The sequence below is a fragment of the Halictus rubicundus genome, chromosome 7 (assembly GCF_050948215.1).
Source record: "Halictus rubicundus isolate RS-2024b chromosome 7, iyHalRubi1_principal, whole genome shotgun sequence".
Taxonomy (NCBI): Eukaryota; Metazoa; Arthropoda; class Insecta; order Hymenoptera; family Halictidae; genus Halictus; species Halictus rubicundus.
The window spans coordinates 15658716-15677073 of record NC_135155.1 but is presented as its reverse complement, the minus strand read 5'-3'; the positions used below and the strand labels follow the sequence as shown (position 1 = coordinate 15677073).

General features: G+C 33.5%; 3 protein-coding genes across 5 annotated transcripts; 1 reads left to right on the top strand and 2 right to left on the bottom strand.

Annotated features, from left to right (window-relative positions):
* Positions 1–5841: 5841 nt before the first annotated feature.
* LOC143355717 (charged multivesicular body protein 7) lies at positions 5842–10246 on the top strand. 2 transcript variants are annotated; one of them, XM_076790788.1, is made up of 5 exons: positions 5842–5977; positions 7936–8232; positions 8328–9099; positions 9382–9577; positions 9652–10246. In XM_076790788.1, exons 2-5 carry the CDS (start codon positions 7943–7945, stop codon positions 9738–9740), a joined length of 1347 nt encoding a protein of 448 aa, XP_076646903.1. In that variant the 5' UTR covers positions 5842–5977; positions 7936–7942; the 3' UTR covers positions 9741–10246. The 2 variants fall into 2 exon arrangements, with proteins under 2 accessions (XP_076646903.1, XP_076646901.1); XM_076790786.1 differs by lacking the exon at positions 5842–5977 and adding an exon at positions 7327–7660.
* LOC143355716 (coagulation factor VII) lies at positions 10157–14187 on the bottom strand. The gene is made up of 8 exons (XM_076790785.1): positions 14012–14187; positions 13168–13207; positions 12709–13089; positions 12053–12465; positions 11772–11984; positions 10976–11274; positions 10581–10905; positions 10157–10507 (listed from the first exon to the last, which is right to left on the bottom strand). Exons 1-8 carry the CDS (start codon positions 14046–14048, stop codon positions 10260–10262), a joined length of 1956 nt encoding a protein of 651 aa, XP_076646900.1. The 5' UTR covers positions 14049–14187; the 3' UTR covers positions 10157–10259.
* Positions 14188–15241: 1054 nt separating this feature from the next.
* On the bottom strand, positions 15242–17997 carry Pus1 (Pseudouridine synthase 1). Of its 2 annotated transcripts, none has more exons than XM_076790781.1 (7): positions 17853–17997; positions 17556–17709; positions 16730–17176; positions 16202–16541; positions 15870–16125; positions 15453–15598; positions 15242–15380 (listed from the first exon to the last, which is right to left on the bottom strand). In XM_076790781.1, exons 2-7 carry the CDS (start codon positions 17626–17628, stop codon positions 15320–15322), a joined length of 1323 nt encoding a protein of 440 aa, XP_076646896.1. In that variant the 5' UTR covers positions 17629–17709; positions 17853–17997; the 3' UTR covers positions 15242–15319. The 2 variants fall into 2 exon arrangements, with proteins under 2 accessions (XP_076646896.1, XP_076646897.1); XM_076790782.1 differs by having other exon boundaries at positions 17781–17991.
* Between the last annotated feature and the right edge of the window lie 361 nt (positions 17998–18358).

The following is an 18358-nucleotide window of genomic DNA, read 5'->3' as shown; positions in this document are numbered from 1 at the left end:
ATGCATATTTTTTATCAAATTTTCATCGCGGATGGTAAAACATATTTGAATATGGGCCGTGATATATTTTTTCACATAAAAAATGACCTTGTAAAAATAACCTGACAAAAAAGTTCTTTTTCAGATGAATCTTTTTCTTGTAACTATTGTACTGATAGTAAGCTGTACACATTTTTTATGTAAAAAACAAAGACCATATAAGTAATCTCCTTCAGCTGACACACCTGTATAGTAACTCTGGTATCAGTATGCGATAACAGAGAACGGGTTAGCTTTTATCAGCCAAATCAATCTATGCCTATATTTATCTCGGAATTCTTACTAGACGATACTATCTTGCTAATGAGACATAGAAATTCCACCAAGTCACGATAGTGTTTAAAGTTACACACTAATTCTTTTATCCGGTGTTTCACAAAATTTCATGTGTTTCTAAGATTTGTCTGATTAATTGCCTTTTTAACTAAATTGCTTGCACTAATGCCATTTAGCAATCTCAACTATAAAGTTTTATATACAGGTTAACGCGGATTACAAATTTATTACTAGCACAATGAAACGCAATTTCTAACTCTTAATTACGATTCAATGCATCTCGATTTAAAACATATTAAGAGATTTATTGTTACTGACAAACTACAATTTAAAATTTGCAACGACACGATGATTTGCCCTAAACGAGTTTGCAGCAGCAGTTTAAATGAAAAGTACATACATACAAGGATGGAAAAAAAATTTGATGAATCATGAATGGACTTTTCATGATTTCAAGCACGTTCAAGATATGAAAAGTGAGAATGAATAAATATTTTTCCATCAAATATTCGAGATCTAAGATAAAGAATGAAGAATTGGACAAATTATGTATTCGCTAACGTAGATATTCAACGAGTCCGTAAATCACAAGCTTTTATCATGATTGTTAAAACGTGATAGATAGCAGATCTTAAAAAGATATTGAATATGCTAATTTAATGAGAACAAGTAAGTATTTTTATAAAAATCCACGTTTTTCCTTCAGTTTTAAGGTAAAGAGACCCTTTAAATTAACTAGCGCTGGTAACAAAATACACATATTTGACAATAGTAATATGTAATAATTGTATGAAATAAATTTATATTGCTTTTTCATGGACTACTCTAGAGTAACTAGACATTTAAAAATCAAAAATGTCGGAAATGACAAATAAAATTGATAATTATTTTTTTTTTGTCTACGCCTTTGCAATGTCGGTAAAGCAGACTTCTCTTTACATGAAGGTTTCAATTCCCACCACTGATAACGCTCTGATGAAACACCTGTTCAATCGGTACGGCAGGGAGTGACTTGAAAATGGTAATAGCTAATTACCATAATTATTATGCGATGGTTGATTTTTTGGCATACTAAGAAAAAATATTGTCATACATTCTATTGAGAAACATACTCGGCCACGATTTACACAGTCATACATTTCATTTATGCAATTGCCAAATTAAAGCGAATCAACAAGTATTATCAATCGAAAGTCAATTTCTGTATGTTATCATGTAATTTTTATTGGAAAAAAGTGGACTGTTAACTAATTATTCAAATAGTATAGAACTTATAATATGCAGATGACTTTCATGTGAAATGAAATGCGTGGAACGTATATTATTTATCAAATAACATTTAATAGAGATTGCATTAAATTTTTTCTCCGAAATTTTCAACACAAAGTAATTGCAATAATTATAACAATACTAAATGAAATTTCAACTTGCAGTTGAATTAATTTCTTTCCTACCGTGTCGAAAATTTCTGATTGTTAAGATTTCTATATTTGTAATGTAACGCTTTTTGAAATTTCTATCACGTCATTGTGGAACTCCGGAGGCAATGGATTACAAGTAAACTCCTATACAACGCGATTAAAAAATTATTTAAAATGCCTATGTATGCATAAAATACATGTGTACACTCTTTTTAAACAATTCTTTTATCTCGTTTTTCGGGAGTCTACTGTATCTCCTTGATGCAGCAGTTGTATGCAAAAAGGAAATTTTCGTATGTATGTAAACGTGCAGAAAATTTCTTCTCTGATGCAAATACATTATAAAGTCCTAAACAATGTGGCAACCTTGCACCTTTCCGATCTGGCAATGCTGTAAAGGACCGAGTGGGAAAGTAACAAGCGGGCTTGGTCGGGCAAGCCCAATTCCGCCTATTGATTTATCCAGCTAGGCCGGGCCGGGCCGGGCCGGGCTGGCCCGTTCTGCTGCAACGGTTGCTCAAGGCCACTACATATATCTATCTTCCTTTTGACCGGGTCTGCATCACTCTATCCTCCCAAGCTACAATACATATTTCGGGCTTATCCGAGCCTGCCCATCCGGCCCGACCTCGAATCCCGGCTCTCAATTCTATACCCGCTTCTAACTTGCACCGTATTTGTTTACTTTCAACCATAAATTTTTCCTTCATAATCTCAACAATAACACCTTTGCTCTCTAATATTGATACAGAATTTTTATTCGCAATAAGAAATTTATTTCTCCTATATTTATGCCTTCAACAAAGTTAGAAAAATTATTTACAACATTTGACGAGTTTAATAGATTCAAAAACTTTGGAACTAATCTACTTTGGAATAGAGATATACTTAACTTTTTTAAGGAGATATACCTTCTTTAGAAAAGATTTACAGAAGTGGGTCCTTCTTTTCTAGACTCTGAAGAGTGTCAACTTCTTTAAACTTCAGAGATGATTAAGTACCTTCCCCTACTATCTATGTTACTAGGGTATAGTAATACAAATGACTGTCATACTATTGTATAATGATTACTGAAAGTGAACATTTCCCGCTCATTTTATGGTTCATGGAAGCAGAACATTCTATGCGAGCCTCGTCTGTGAACGTTGCTAAACCTACTGTAACCAGAGATAGGATAAAGTGTATTAAAAATAGGTTCAAATCTGGCTGAGTAACTTCAAACACATTATATGAGCAATATTCTGGACTGGTCAGCAAGATCTCCGGATCTTAACATGATTGAAAATATCTGGGAAAACCGTAACGAATTAAAACATTGAACATGAATGGCATCAATTAATAACGAATAATAATGTCCGTGATAAAAAATGAAGGATACTCTACGAAATATTGAATATTAATCAAAACTGGTAAATTCTTATTGTACATTCCATTTTTTAAACACATGTCCTATCATTTTGTCCTATTATTAATTTGTCTTGAAAGTTTACATTTTCGTAGATAAATGTATGCGGAGCAACATTTTTGTTTTACCGGCTGGGCCAAATGAACGAGAACAGTGTAAAGCGACGTATATACAAGAAATTTCATTTATGTTATCTACTGAATAAAAATGAACAAATTATATAGGGTGCCCTATCTTTTTGTCCCTGACTGTAATACCGAATCATTCCCTGAAATGTGTAGGTCTTTGTAGGTGGCGCCAAGGGCGTGCTCGCTCTCGTGTCCCCTCTTCAAGTCTACTCTTCAACTTCAAACTATAGGAAATTTAAACGAGACTTTTCTCACCCACCCCTTATATTTTGAAAGCGGTTCCGTATCCAGTGGTTTTTCGCTTCAAAATTTTCAGTGCGCCCGTGGCCCTCGAACCCGCCGCGTTCCTATATAGCTCAAATGACATCGGTACACGTCGATTCGGTCGTAAGATTAATACATGTTAATCGAATAACACGATTGATATATTTCGGCATGAAAAACGAAAGTTCATTATGGGTGGTAAACAGGAGCTAATAATGGAACACACCGAGAATGTGAATATTCAAGAGAAGATCGACAATGGACAGTACATGCTCGTGTGGAACACGAAAGGGAAAAGTGCGGTGTGGGAAAAGTTCTTGATGATAAAGAACAGCGAGACAAATAGGAACAGTGGTTACGTTCAGTGCAAGCTCTGCAAAAAGATATTACAGTACAAAGGTAAAAGTGGAACGTCTCATTTAATCAGGCACACGTGTAGGACTATTATAAATGATATATCAACCAACGACAGGAGGAAAATCTTGGAGAAATGCACCGAGTATTGTTTACGCGATGTACAGCCGGTTAGTAATTTAGGCGGCGAAGGGTTCAAGAAATTAGTGCAGACAATAATAAATATCGGGTGCAGGTACGGCAGCGTGTCGGTGAAAAACATTCTGCCGAGTCCGACGACGTTAGTTAGATACCTTTTACGATTAACCGACAAAACGAGAAATCATATTTTGCCGGAGGTGTTGAACGCGGTGCAAAGTGGCACTTGCGCCGCTGCTGTAGACGTTTGGAGTGATAGCTGCATCGAAATATCGTATTACACTGTCACGTTATACTACATCGACGAGTCGTGGAAGTTCAAGAGGAGAGTTCTGTTTACAACAGACTTGCCGGATGACGGTAAAACCACGGAAAATATCAGGTTGGAAATGCACCGGAAGTTCGAGGAATTCGGAATTCCGAGTGACATGTTACAGTACATTACGTTCGTCACAGACCAGGACAATAACATTATCAAAGCGTTGAAAGGATTCGACAGGTTGGATTGTACGATTTATGGTATTACCTCGTGTTTGTGCAGCGTATTCAACGAACAATTCCTTTCCGAGCAGGCGCCGGGGTTATGGCAAACACTCGAACAGACGAAAAGCATCGTCGCGTATTTGAAACAGTCCGGCTACGAGTCGCGGCTTCCTAACCTCTTACAAGAGGAAACAGAAAACAGATGGTGCTCGAAGGTGGCCATGCTGCGCTCCGTTGCAAAACAGTACACGCAGATTGTTGATATTTTCGCGGACGCGAACGAGAGCTCGAAACTCGATGGTTACGATTTGAGGAAAGTCGAAGATTTGATTGAGTTTTTGGAGCCGTTCGAGAACGCGATTGCGATCTTGGAAGTAAACACGTCGCCGACGTTGTATCTGGTTCTGTTGTGGCTGAAGAAACTGATAAAACAATGCTTGGACAACGACAACGACAGTCCCGAGATGGAGAGAATCAAACGCGCCACGAAAGATTATTTACAACAGAAATTGATCGTTCACAAGTATTGCAAAATGGCTACGTATTTGGTACCTGCGTTCAGGAAATTGCGAATGCTTGCGGAGGGAGAGAGAGTAGAGGTTGTGCAGCACGTGAGGGATTTGATTGTCGACAGTTTGATAGACATTAAGACGGAGGAACCTGTTGCGTCGACCAGTTACGAAGGACCAGAGTTAAAGAGACTGAGAAGTATATTCGAAGAATGGGTTGACTCGGATAAGGTGTCCGTAGACTGTCCGGACGAGATTAGCACGTATATGAACATGGAATCTAAAAGGAACGATGACTTGTTGCAATGGTGGAAAGAAAAGACATCGCTTTTGCCACAGTTAAGTAGTATCGCCAGAAAACTATTTGCAATCCCAGCGAGCAGTGCTCCCAATGAGGAATCTGTGAAGAGAGCGGAATATATACTTGTGGAGCGAATATCTTGCACAAAACCGGAAATTATGAATGCAATTTTATTCTTACACGATAACCCGTAAGTAATTTTTGGAAAATCTTGCTTCTTTTCTTTTATTATTTCTCGTATTTTATATTTATGATACTTTATACTTGACTAAACTTCCGAAAACCTCCATGTTCCGTGGGTATAACTGTGTCGGTAACAGAGCGAGTGAAAAAAGAACTTATTTACAAAATTTCAGTCAATTCGGAACATGAGGGTTTTCGGAAGTACAGCCTTATATTTTTCTAAAGTAACAAAGATTTAATATACTTTTTTATTTTGTTTTTCAGACCAGAGGAAGAAGGCATAGATTAGTCAGTAAATTTATGCCTTGGTCGTCGTTTTCAATTTGCTTTCATTCAGACACTGTTAGTGATATTGTCTGAAACAACACATTCGAGACAAAAGATTCTAAATTCTTTTGTTGAGGTTCTATATTGGAGCTTGTTGACGTTGTACACTCTTGAGTCTGGATTTCTACTGAAAGCTCTCGCAATACTGTGTGGGTACAACAATATTGCTATTTTGTGATACTTAGTAGATAAATAAGTGCCATTGTAGTTAATCTTTTGGAGTATTGTTGTATTGTTCAAACAATGTTCTATTTGTTTCCTCAGTTGTATTCAAATAATAGGGAGTATTTTACTTTCAACTGTGCAATAGCTTCTTCAAAAAGCTCTCTATTATTTAATCTTTTGCTTTTCTTAATCTTTAAATTTTATTCTTGCATAGATTTGAACAATTTCTCTGAATGTAACTGTTATTGAACATAATTATTTACAAATATGATTTGCTTTTGATTTCGGTACTGTTGTAATAAAATACAATATGTTTTGTGCATGTTTCTAGAAAAATTGTTGAAACTTACCAACGTGCCAACAACGTAACTTCTGCAAGATGATACAATTGTAATATGCTGTACAACACCATAATGAATTTCGAATTAGTAGTAGATTAATGTTTCCTATACTTTTTCTAAATTTATATCCAAGAAGGCTATTGTAAATAAATTTTTTAAATATTGATAATTTTTTAATGTAATATGACTTATTGGTCTGTGATAAATCTGTGATAGTAATACAATTACCACACTAGTTGTAATATAATGTGTCTTGATACTGTCGGATATGGTAAAATATATTTTCTACAATTTTTTGTATGTTTAAACCATTTTGGATTATATTTATTATTATATGGATCACAAGTTACATGTATTGTATTAGATGTTTTATTCTTCTTACTACAATATAATGTTTAACATAAGTTACACTGTACATATCTGTCTGTATGTATGTATATTCGTTTTATGTGATGCTATATTATAATAAGGTGAGCTATTTTATAAAATAATTTATAATATACAAACCAGTACAATAAGAGTAAAATTCCTTTTATTGCCTATTTTTCCTAATTTCGTTTATTTCATTTAGCTAAGATACTAACAACTTGCTTATTAATTTAACCATTGCAAAAGTTAATTAGTCATTATTGAGATTTAATCTGCATTTTGTTGAATTTTGAATCTCTTCCAAAAACACATGTAATTTGTTATTAAAATACATGCTATAGTACAGCATGGTCCTAAAAGAAAGAGTCCATAATTACTAGACATGATTTTCTACGTGAATTGCAAAAAACTTGAGTGAAATAGAAATTTATTTTCTTTCTTAATATGATTAACAGGCTGAAAATAATGTAACAATATTTTTAAATTTTTCTAATATTTTTACTGTTTTAAATTACACCTACTCGGTTTTCTTATAAATGCATAAAATTTGCTGTTTAATAATTATGTTTAATTTCCCGCCGTTTTGGTTTAGCCAACCGGTGGTGCACTCTACAGATGAATTCTATTATTAGCATTAGTTTGGCTAAAATACTGACAAACAGATGATGTGCTTACTTTAATGCATATTTACACACGTGAAAAGCATCGTTTGCACGATGTGACTTGAATGTTTTTAATAGTTAATTGTCGTGTATAAATATTATTTGTTTAAGTTAATTGTACATACATATCAAGCAAAGCTTGTTTATCTTTGTGACAGATGCAAACGACATTTTAATGAGATGCGCTCAAAATCTCCTGTTTTATCACTAAAAATAAAATTGCATCAATATTCAGTGAATTAAGTAAACATTCTTGTTAGACACAATAGAGCTTTTCAATTAGTTGCTGTAGAACGTAAGTACTATTGTTAGACGTTTATCTTACAGTGTCGTACAGAACACTGCTTAAAAATGACGCGATCTAATATTTTTAATTTCCATCCACGAGGAATTAATTTTATTATTCAATAAATTTATTTATTTGGGTATATATTATCAAGAAAAAATTGGCTACAAATTTGAATAGACACATTCTCGTTATTTTTATAAAGTTATGTAAAATAGTGCAGTATTTATGTACTTTTAGTACTCCGTCAATCTAGTGTTACAGGATAAACTAAATTTTTCCAGGATCAGAATGTCCAGGGAAACGAAAGAAATGGACAAAAATTTACCACTGCCTCCTGACAAAATGCCAAAATGTTGGAACGAAGACGAGAGAATGAACGCTTTATTTTCCCCTTTTCGAAGTAAATTGGCCAATCCCTTGGATTGGTCATCCAAATATAAGTTTTGGCAGAGTTTGATACACGAATGGTTGAACTACAGAATGCAATGCAGTTTCTCCATCGTAGATTTACATGTAGCTTTTAGAAGGAAAGGATGTACACCAGTTTGTTTAGTAACTGTTGTTGAAGAACTTCTTCGGTAATGTTAGTTCTATTCTTGAATGCATGCGTGACCAATACCGTCTTAAAGAAATACACCCTGTTACGGTTATTAATCTATCTAATGTTTTCTAGAAATAATGAGATAATTTCAGAAACTGATTTTTTGAAAGAACCTTGCGAATCGTGGACAGCATGGTCGATTGACATTTTTGTAAAACGGCCACTCGTATGGTCATTTTCCAAGGTCAAAAGTTATGTTATGAGCAACGAAATCAATAAAGAAACCGTATACATACATCAACAAGTTCTTAAAAATTTAGGCGAAACGGTACTCTCTGTTTTGGAAAATAAAAAGGAAAATGTTCTTGTATCGTTTTCCGAAATAGTCAAAGATTGTAAATCCGAAATAAACGAGAATATATCGGACAACACTGTAATGCTAGTTTTAATTTGGCTGAGACGTGAGAAAAGAGTCAGTTTTACAAATAATACAGATAACCATGAGTTACTAATCAAAATTGCCGTTCATTCGTCCGACAATGTAACAGAAGTTGAACAAGGATTATACAAATTGTTGCAACAAGAGAATGAGCTTCTGAAAGAAATAGTTCAATTGGAGGAAGCGAAGCTCAATGTTATCAATGAAGCTAAATCCTACTTAGCTAGAGGTTTACGACAAGTGGCAAAAACGCGCTTAAGAAAAAAATTGGAATTGGAAAACACTATCCAAAAACGAGCACAAACGCTCGAGAATATTCGAACTCTTATATCTACCATCGAAGAGACTCACACAAACACAGCTGTACTATCAGCCTATAAAACAGGATCCGATGTGTTAAAGAAATTGAATGAAAGTGGTTTATCGGAAAATAATGCTAGAGATATTATGGATGACTTGGCAGAGGTAAAGGCAAATAATTTATTACTAGACTGCGGATTTTTAAACAACATAAAAATTTTTTACGTTGATTTTAAGGACCACAAATTAAATGACAGTGCATCTCTTCTTCTAATAATTTGAATAAGTCGAGAATAGTATAATAACATTTTCAAACATCTTTTAATGTCTGCATACTTTTGTATTGGTTCATGATTGTTATAAATGCATAAAATCCACAGTCTATTGATTACCATTCGTTTTTACTTTGTATCAAGAATGTGAACTGATAATAATATCAAATTCCAGGCCTTGGAAGAACAGAACGAAGTACAAAGTATATTATCAGACACCTTCAAGGATAACGAATCAAATGCTGATTTGGAACAAGAACTGGAAGAATTAATGAAACTCGAGGAACCTATTCTACCGTCAGTTCCGAATTCTCCGTTAAAAACCAGCGTCGATGAACTCGAAGATAGCTTTAAAAAGTTGCACTTTGAAAGTAAGTTATTCATAATAGAATAAATAGAATGCACGATTTCTATCGCAATGCTTATAATTATTTAATTTTTACAGATCCTACGATATTTAAAAAGTCTTCTTCAGAATCAAGGTCACAATCTATTAAACAAAAGCAGGTATCAGCCAACCTCGAGTATGCATAAAACGTGAGCTATTAAATTAGGAACAGTATCCGTTTGCATCAAATTTGCGTTGACGAATGCAAATATTGATTTCTGTGATACTTTAAAAAATCGATGAATGTACAATACATATATATATTTTTTTATTTGTGTGGATACACGACTTGTAATAAAATGTCATCGACAGCTTACTGTGTAAATGCAATGTTCATGAGTTTTTACAAGCACGTAACTAAATTTGTAAGTTTTAAAGGTGTACCAGTTTATTTTCGTTTTATAATTTCGAAAATTATTCTTCCATTTGTGTAAGAGTTTTATCTTATTTTTATGTAATTTTTTTATTATCTAAAAATGTTACTTTTAATATTACAGAACTTATACCTAAACAATGTCGACGTGCGATCATGTTTAAGATGATTGTAACGAATTTGTATAAGTATAGTTTGTACAGTGTATTTATTTTATGTAGAGTCTTCATAACCTTGCAAGTTTTTATCACATTAAACGTTCGAACATTCTAAATAGAATCTCCGGAATTAATTAATTTCTGCACTCAACACGCAGGGGTATCAATTGTTTATTTATTTCTAATTCGAGAATATATTTCTCTATCCACGGCATATGGAAAGAAACAGAAGTGTACAGAGAATACGTGGAACTGTCGCATCGTGTAGACCCTCCAACCACCACTGTCCCAAGACTGACACTAACAATGCCCTTCAAATACCATAAAGGGCCAAATTTGAAAATTAGTCCACCGCCACTGTCGCCGTCGCAAACCGATGAACCTATAATTTGTGCGCTTTATAATAAACTTCCGAACAGTCCGAAATAATACATATAATACGCGGATGTACTTACCGTTCGTGTAACCCGCACAAAACTTGTCGTACGTGATATAGTTTTCAGTCTCGAAGGTGTTGCTAGCTTCTTTGCACTTTGTATTAGAGATATACGGTACTGTAATTGTTTGCAAGATGTAGCTAGACGCACCTACAGCAGTTCTACCGAACCCTGCTACTCTTCCGACCATATCATGTTCTAATACAATGTTGGAATAGTCCAAGCATATTGGTTGCAACAATGCTGAAAATACAAAAGGTTCAGTGACCTCTAGTATAGCTATATCTGCTTTATAAGTTCCGAATACTCCACTGTAGTCGCATGAAACGTAGATATTTTTTACCTAAAATCAAATATACAATAAGGACAGTGTCGAACATCAATTTTGAAAAAATAATTAAAAATATACGTACCGCATTTTTCACCACCTTAGATGAATCATGGAAAGAGGAGTTATAATCCCTATAAATATTTCCCGTTGCTATAAAATATTTCCAGGGGTCGTCTTTACGTCTGGCAACGTCATCGTAAACGCAATGCGCCGCAGTAATTATTAATCGCTCATGAATAATGGTTCCACCGCAAAGAAACTCTTTTTCTGCATCCGGTGTTACTGCTTTATATAGTGTAGCATGCCAAGGGAATTCGGTAATGTTAGCGGTAACTCCATTTACGACAAGCGGAGTGGTTTTAGTAGGGATGATACCGCACACTAAAACATGCATTCAATTATATAAAAATCATGCAACTAACAAGTGCATATAATAAAGTAATGTAGAAGTAAAACAGTAACCCAACGAGACGATTCAGATTTATTTCGATACATAACAACGCTTCACAGAAACATATAATAAGCATATAAATGCATCACATATTTACATATAAGTGTAATACCTACTGGCAATAAATAAAAATTTTTCTAACGTACGAGAATTATCACAATGTATAAAAACAAAAATAAACCTCATTATTTGGAAATGATTTCGATAATTTCAATCACACATACGTGTATTCTTCATATTAATTTTGGTTTCACAAATTTCAATATTCAACTTCTAATATCAAGTTTCTGGTCTAAAAATAATCCATCTTTGGTTTTGTATATAATGATTTTGTCATCTAGATTCTCTATTGCAAAGAAGGTACTCTGTTCCAAGTTCAATTGCAATAAATGCGTAGCGCAATTAATATAAATATTTAGTGACGGACCTGGAACACATCTGAGCGGTTTTGGATCCCATTCTCCGGTGTCACTACACGTAACACTTGTAGGCGATGGCAGTGTTCTGTCCAGGCGATAACTTTCACGACATCTTAGAGTTGCTTCTGTACCAGGCCTAGGCGAATTGCATGTCACAAAATGTCCACGGTATTTACAGTCAGCATCTATTGAAGCTGAGTTTAGATCTTCACAGCGTATCTCTGAAGTCCAAAAAGTTAAACAATGTCTTTGTGCAATCATTTGTGCTAAGTTTAATCATTTTTCTTACCTTCGCATACAGGGATATTGTACAACCATTGACCACCCAGACCACAGAAGACGTCAGGAGAGCCTTTAACCTTAAAACCACTATTGCAACTGTAGACCAAAAGGGCTCCTGGTCGAAACTGAAACTCTTTCCCAACGTGACAGTGCTCTCCAGAGGGGCATTGTGATTGATGCAATTTCCAGACACCGTTTTGTGGTTGCGGTGGTGCACTACAAGTTGGTCCGTCTGTGGCGGTGGTAGTGCTTGTTGTCAAAGGTGGACGGTATATAGAAGTAGTAGTCGTTGGAGTAGAAGGTTCCTGACATAATGTTGGATTTTCATCTGAGCCGTCTACGCAATTTACTACTCCATTGCACTTTAAATCACCGTCGATGCAGGCACCATACCGACATTGAAAGAATAATTGTTCACAACTACAAAAATTGTAAGAGAAAAGTAAGTTGCTTGCAAACAATATGTGAGAAATTTTCGAGAACCCATCCCGATCCCTACACTTTCGGACTCTCGTACACCTCTATGTACATAGTAATTGTCTATTCACTATTTCACTGTCTATTATTTTAATTTTCACTGAATTTTGTCATAAACGCATGAAATCTGAAATCTAGCAGTTACGATAAGTATTGTAAATTAACTCAGTGCAAATTGCAACTTACGAAATTCCTCCGCATTGAACAAACGTTTCGTCTGAACCATCAGTGCAATCTGCGACACCATCGCATACATTGCTCGAGGAGATGCATTGCCCACTGCCGCATTTAAATTCATTCTTCCTACAATCTGTGGTCGTGTTAAATGTGTTGCACTTTGACAACATTTCATCACTGTTGTCGATGCAATCTTTTACTCCGTTACAAGTTGCATCCCCATCTACACAAGCACCATACGCGCAGCGAAAGGCAGTATGCGGGCATAGGATATTTGGTTTAGTACACTCTACAAGTGTTTCGTCAGATTTATCCTTGCAATCTGCTCGCCCATCACATAAAAGTACGCTTTGTATACATTCTCCATTTTTACATTGAAATTGTTCCACTCTATCAAAAACAAATTATTCTAATTTTTTATCAATAATCAAATAAAATAAATATAATGTGTTGATGAGTTTGACTCACCCACACTGATTACTTTGTCCATGTCCAATTTTTAATACATCTGCAAATGAGATAAAAATATATTTTTTTATTTTTAAAATCTTTGTTGTATTTTTCATATACATTTTGTGTGATTTATCATAAGAAGATAAAAAGAATACCTGTTGCTGGTATGCTTTATTATTGTTATAAATTAATATTTTTATGGAAACTTTAGTTTCTATGGATCAATATACCAAAATTGGAATTAAATGAAAATTTGTTTATTCAATAATTTATGAAATTCTAAATAAAATAAGAAAGCTACAATTATTTTATGTATTCTGTTGACATTTAATAATTTAAACGATACTGCTTATGACAGATTGCAATTTCATAATACTTGATTCTGATAAAGGAATCTCTACAAGTGAATGGTATGTGATTCATGTTAGATTAAGATATATAAATGTCCGTTTTATCCAGAGTTCAAGGTCACCAGTAAACTAGTTTTGGCCATCACTGTACATTAACGCAACATTGAGACAGAGTATTCAGTTTTTTTCAGTAGAAATAGTAGAGATGAATAAACAAATTTCTTTAATATGCTAAACAAAAATGTTCAGACTACACAATACAATAAAACACTGTCTTAAAAATTTAAACAGAATTTTCCTTATTCATTTATTTAATCAAAATTTATTTAATAAAATTCATTTAATCTAGTAAATCAAATTTAGTTATTCTGAACTTAAACAATGTCTTGTTAAAGCATAGAATCTTAAGATTAAAATTGGTGACTTTTAACTATTCATAAATAATCACTGACATTATTCGGTAAATTTGAAAGATTTTTCAAAGGTGTAATAAAAATGTTTATACTTACAAATTATTAAAAAAAGCGCGATCACAGTATTTCTCATAATGACAAAGTCAATTTTTCAAGTCACGATTCAGCTCTTCGGCTGGTACTCGCCGATCGTGTACTAATCTTGAATCAATCTGGAATTACCAGACTCGAGCTAAAACGTGATTTCCAAGTAGCAATCACAACGGCAGCGTGAGTGTCTGTGAGGGGAAACACAGCACACACACATACACACACAGAACATATTCTTCTCTAAAGATTATACGTGGAAAAGAGAAGTAAATAGTATAGAGCGCATATTTTACATTGTACATCATCCAACAGAAAAAAAGAAGAAAAATAAGAATGCTTATCTTCTTAGGTCAATGGTGATAATTCTGATGCTCTTTAATTCGGTGGTAGTTTCAGATATAGAAATGACGTTCATTTTATAATTTTTCATACAACAAAAGCAACCTTTTCTAGGATGCTTCTTTTTACCCGCTTTTCTTTCTTATAACTATTGTGCTTATTCTCGGTATTTCGTTTATTAATTTTTCTAATATTTTCAACTACATATGTTTCTAGCTATCCTATAGTAGGCATCATGCTTTAGGCTCTCAGAGATTTATTTCATATTTTACATTCTAATTTGTCCCACAATAACTTAATAGTTCTAGTGATTGTGTCAACTCTGTCGTTTTCAATTGATTCTCCTTTACTTCCTTTTTTACATAATTACTACATAACATTAATGTGTACTTTGAAGTGTTATCTTGCTGTAGGGATAAAAATATAACGAATGTTTATCCCATTCTTTGTTTACTTTTCTGTCGATTTTTACGAGATCTCAGAATTCATTAAAGTGAAAATATTCTCAAATTATTTGAAATTTTTATTCTTAACACTGATTATCCAATTTTAACCTTTTGATTTTATTTTCAGCTCTCAATAACAATTTGCGGCAGCCTAGGGCAGAGTATTATTACAAAATGAAAATGGTAAAAAAACCTTCTTTTGTTAATTGTATATCGAAATTAACCACCGAATTAAGTTATAAACGAGAAATGAAATTTTCACTGCTCTACAGCTCCTACATTTATCGAAAACTTACATTCAACGAATCCTCTATATTCTCAGGATGAGTTACGTTTAAAATAAGTAGAATGTAAATATCACTTTTATATACTGCTTAAGTAAGCTACGTAAACTCATTGTAGTGACCCCATATGGGTTGTACCCCATAATTTAAAAACTAAATAGTTGCAATTATTAAAAAAAATGTATTTCATACATGTTTAAAACATAAATACAATGTTATTTATCATGAACAGTATTTTCATGGTGTCAAACATCTCTGAAAGCAAATCTTTTTGGTGTGAGAGATGATGCCAACCAGTTTAACGTCCTATTATACGCTAGTTAAGACAAATACTTCACAGAAGTTATCACAGAAAGACATAATTATCAAAAAGGATACGTTTTCTCTGTAGTTTCTGTGTCTATTATATTTCTCAAAATATAGTCTTTATAAAATTGTTCCACTTCTTTGTTACATTCTTCCCAATCTAACGACTCATGAATTCCGTCATTTCCATACCTTTTATTATAGTATTTGTAATGGACCTACGAACAATATATAAATTATGTGCAAGTATCTATTTAACCCTAGATAACTAAATTATCGTCTGAGGTAGCTAATTAACAAGAAACATATTTTTATAAAAGTAGTTCATAAAAAAGCAGTTATATTCGATATTGAATTTATGGATTGAAACATTTAACAAATCGTTTAATATCACAAGATTTAGATGTTTCTATTGTTATTTTTACGAAAGATTAGTTATTTAGGGTGAAAGATGCAATTTGAATTTTGGTATTTTCGTAAATAACTTACATGGTGTAAACTTAATCCAAGACCGGGTGCCATAGGAATATCCATTCTCTCGAACGAAAACGCAGACTTAACAATATCTGTTGTAACAATATTCCTACATATTCCTACTATTAAGGATATCATTTTTCTAATTTGATGAAGCATGAAACTTTGCCCTTTAATTTCTAACACCGCAAATTCTATGTCATTTTCGACAAATATGTCGACACAATTAAAATACATGATATAGCGGCGAGCGGAAGGGTCTGCGGGCCTCCTATAAAGTATTATTTCGTAAAATTTAAGTGTCTTCCATATGACTATATAATAATTTAAACGTCAAAACGACTTACACTTTTATGGTAAAATTATGGAAATTATGTGTGCCCTCTAATAATTTCAAGTTTTCATTGAGTTTATCAACCATGTCTTTGGTTAATCGAAATTCAGTATATGGTTTTCCATCTATTAAAGAAAGTTGTTCCAATCGTTTATCAACATCTATATCATCATCTTCTTTGTACACAATATTTGGGTCTTCTGGTGCCAAAGAAAACGTGGGTATAACATATCTATATGTTCTTGCATCGCACTGATTTTTACTATTGAAACCTTTTGTTACTCTTTTGACACCGAATACTCTAATTTCCTTGGGTAGATGTTCATTTATTGCCTCTTTCTTTGTACCTCTTGCTAAAAAATATTATTTAACTATGTCAACTATTAAAGAATGTCGTTTACACCTATATACAATAATAAATATAAATTAAAAATATTTAAACCGTTTAAGGAAATACTTGAATATATTTCAGTAAAAGAAATACTAGTGAAACATGAAATATATGAGATATAAAAGGCGACAAACTATCTGAGACACTTACGTAATTTAAGAGAAACAATTTGTCTAACTGCAGACACACTTTTATCTGTGCGTGCAGCTCTCTGAAATTTAAGTTCCCGAAAATCATCAAACTGACTCTGTGTTATTAATTTGGCATTTAACAAAGCAATCAGTAGATCTTCTTCGATTGTTTTTAGGCCAGGATTCCTTTGCATACCAAAATAATCTCTGCCAAGGTAACCCATCATTATTACATAATTGCTTGTCTTTACTTTTTCAGTTGGTTCTACCTTTGGTACTTTTACTGCAACTTCATCATCATTGCTATCAGTTATGTGTCTTTTGATACTTTTTTCAGCATCATTTATCTCTGGGATATCTTTATTGTCACCAATATCAGTTACATGCCTTTTGGTACTTTTTTCGTCACAGTTTGCATCCATGATTTTATCGTTGATCTGAGCAGACATGTTTTGATAAACACTAACTGTAAACATACAATTGTTTTAATAATCTGTGTATTTTTCCTTGATGTATCATAATTACTATTGAGATCACACATTTTATAATAAATTTAAACTTTAAATTTGGAAAGTCAATGTTCAAGAAACTTTTCAATAGCGCAATATGTACCAAGTAACAAATCTTTCCATTCAAATATCTTATTAATATTATTAAAATAATTACATCATTTATATGCATCACAAAACTTTACACATTAATTCTATAATAGGATCTATTTCTGTAATTTAATATATTACAGTAACTTAAGAATAAGAAACAACATTTTGAATTAATCATATTTAATCTAGAGCAACCTAAAATTTATGTCCTTTTACAAACATTTATTATAGTAAATGCCTTACCAAACTGAGTTCTTAATAAACAAAAAAGAGGAAACTTATGAGATATACTGCAAAATTTTGTAGTAGAAAACATTTGCTAACTTCAAATCAGTGTATTTAGGATGATCATAAATGTTCTAAGTTTTCCACAGTACCTCCCATGCACGTTTATAACCTAGAAAAAACAAATGTATTACGAAAGACCGAATACAATATAAATTATGTTATCAAGAGAACTAATTGTACCTTAGAGATTTGTAATTGATCAATATATCGAGAAGTTACATATTTTTAAACATAAAAAATGTATACTAATACCGTCATACAGATCCTGCTACATGTATCAATACAAAACATGCAGCGTCCACAATATCGTTGTGACCCGTTGTGACACGTTCTTATGCATACGGATAGTCATAAACAAGATAAAAGGATAGATAGACCTAACCAGAGAGAATATGAGAGTGCTCACGATCGGGGTTTCGACGTTTCCGATACAGTGCTGCTGCCCCCCCCCCCCACTCATTTTTAGCATGGAACAGAACCTGGGCAACTTTTAGATGCTAAAAAGTTGTCCAGGTTCTGTTCCATGCTAAAAGTTGTCCAGGTTCTGTTCTATGCTAAAAGTTGCCCAGGTTCTGTTCCATGCTAAAAGTTGCTCAGATTCTGTTCCATGCTAAAAATGAGTAAAGGGCAGCACTGTATCGGGAACGCCGAGACTCTGGGATCAGAAGGCCCATGGACACTGTGGACTACCTCCAGAACTACCCTAGTCTACCCTTGTCTACCTTGGTATATCTTTTAGCTAGCTTGGGGTGGGCCAA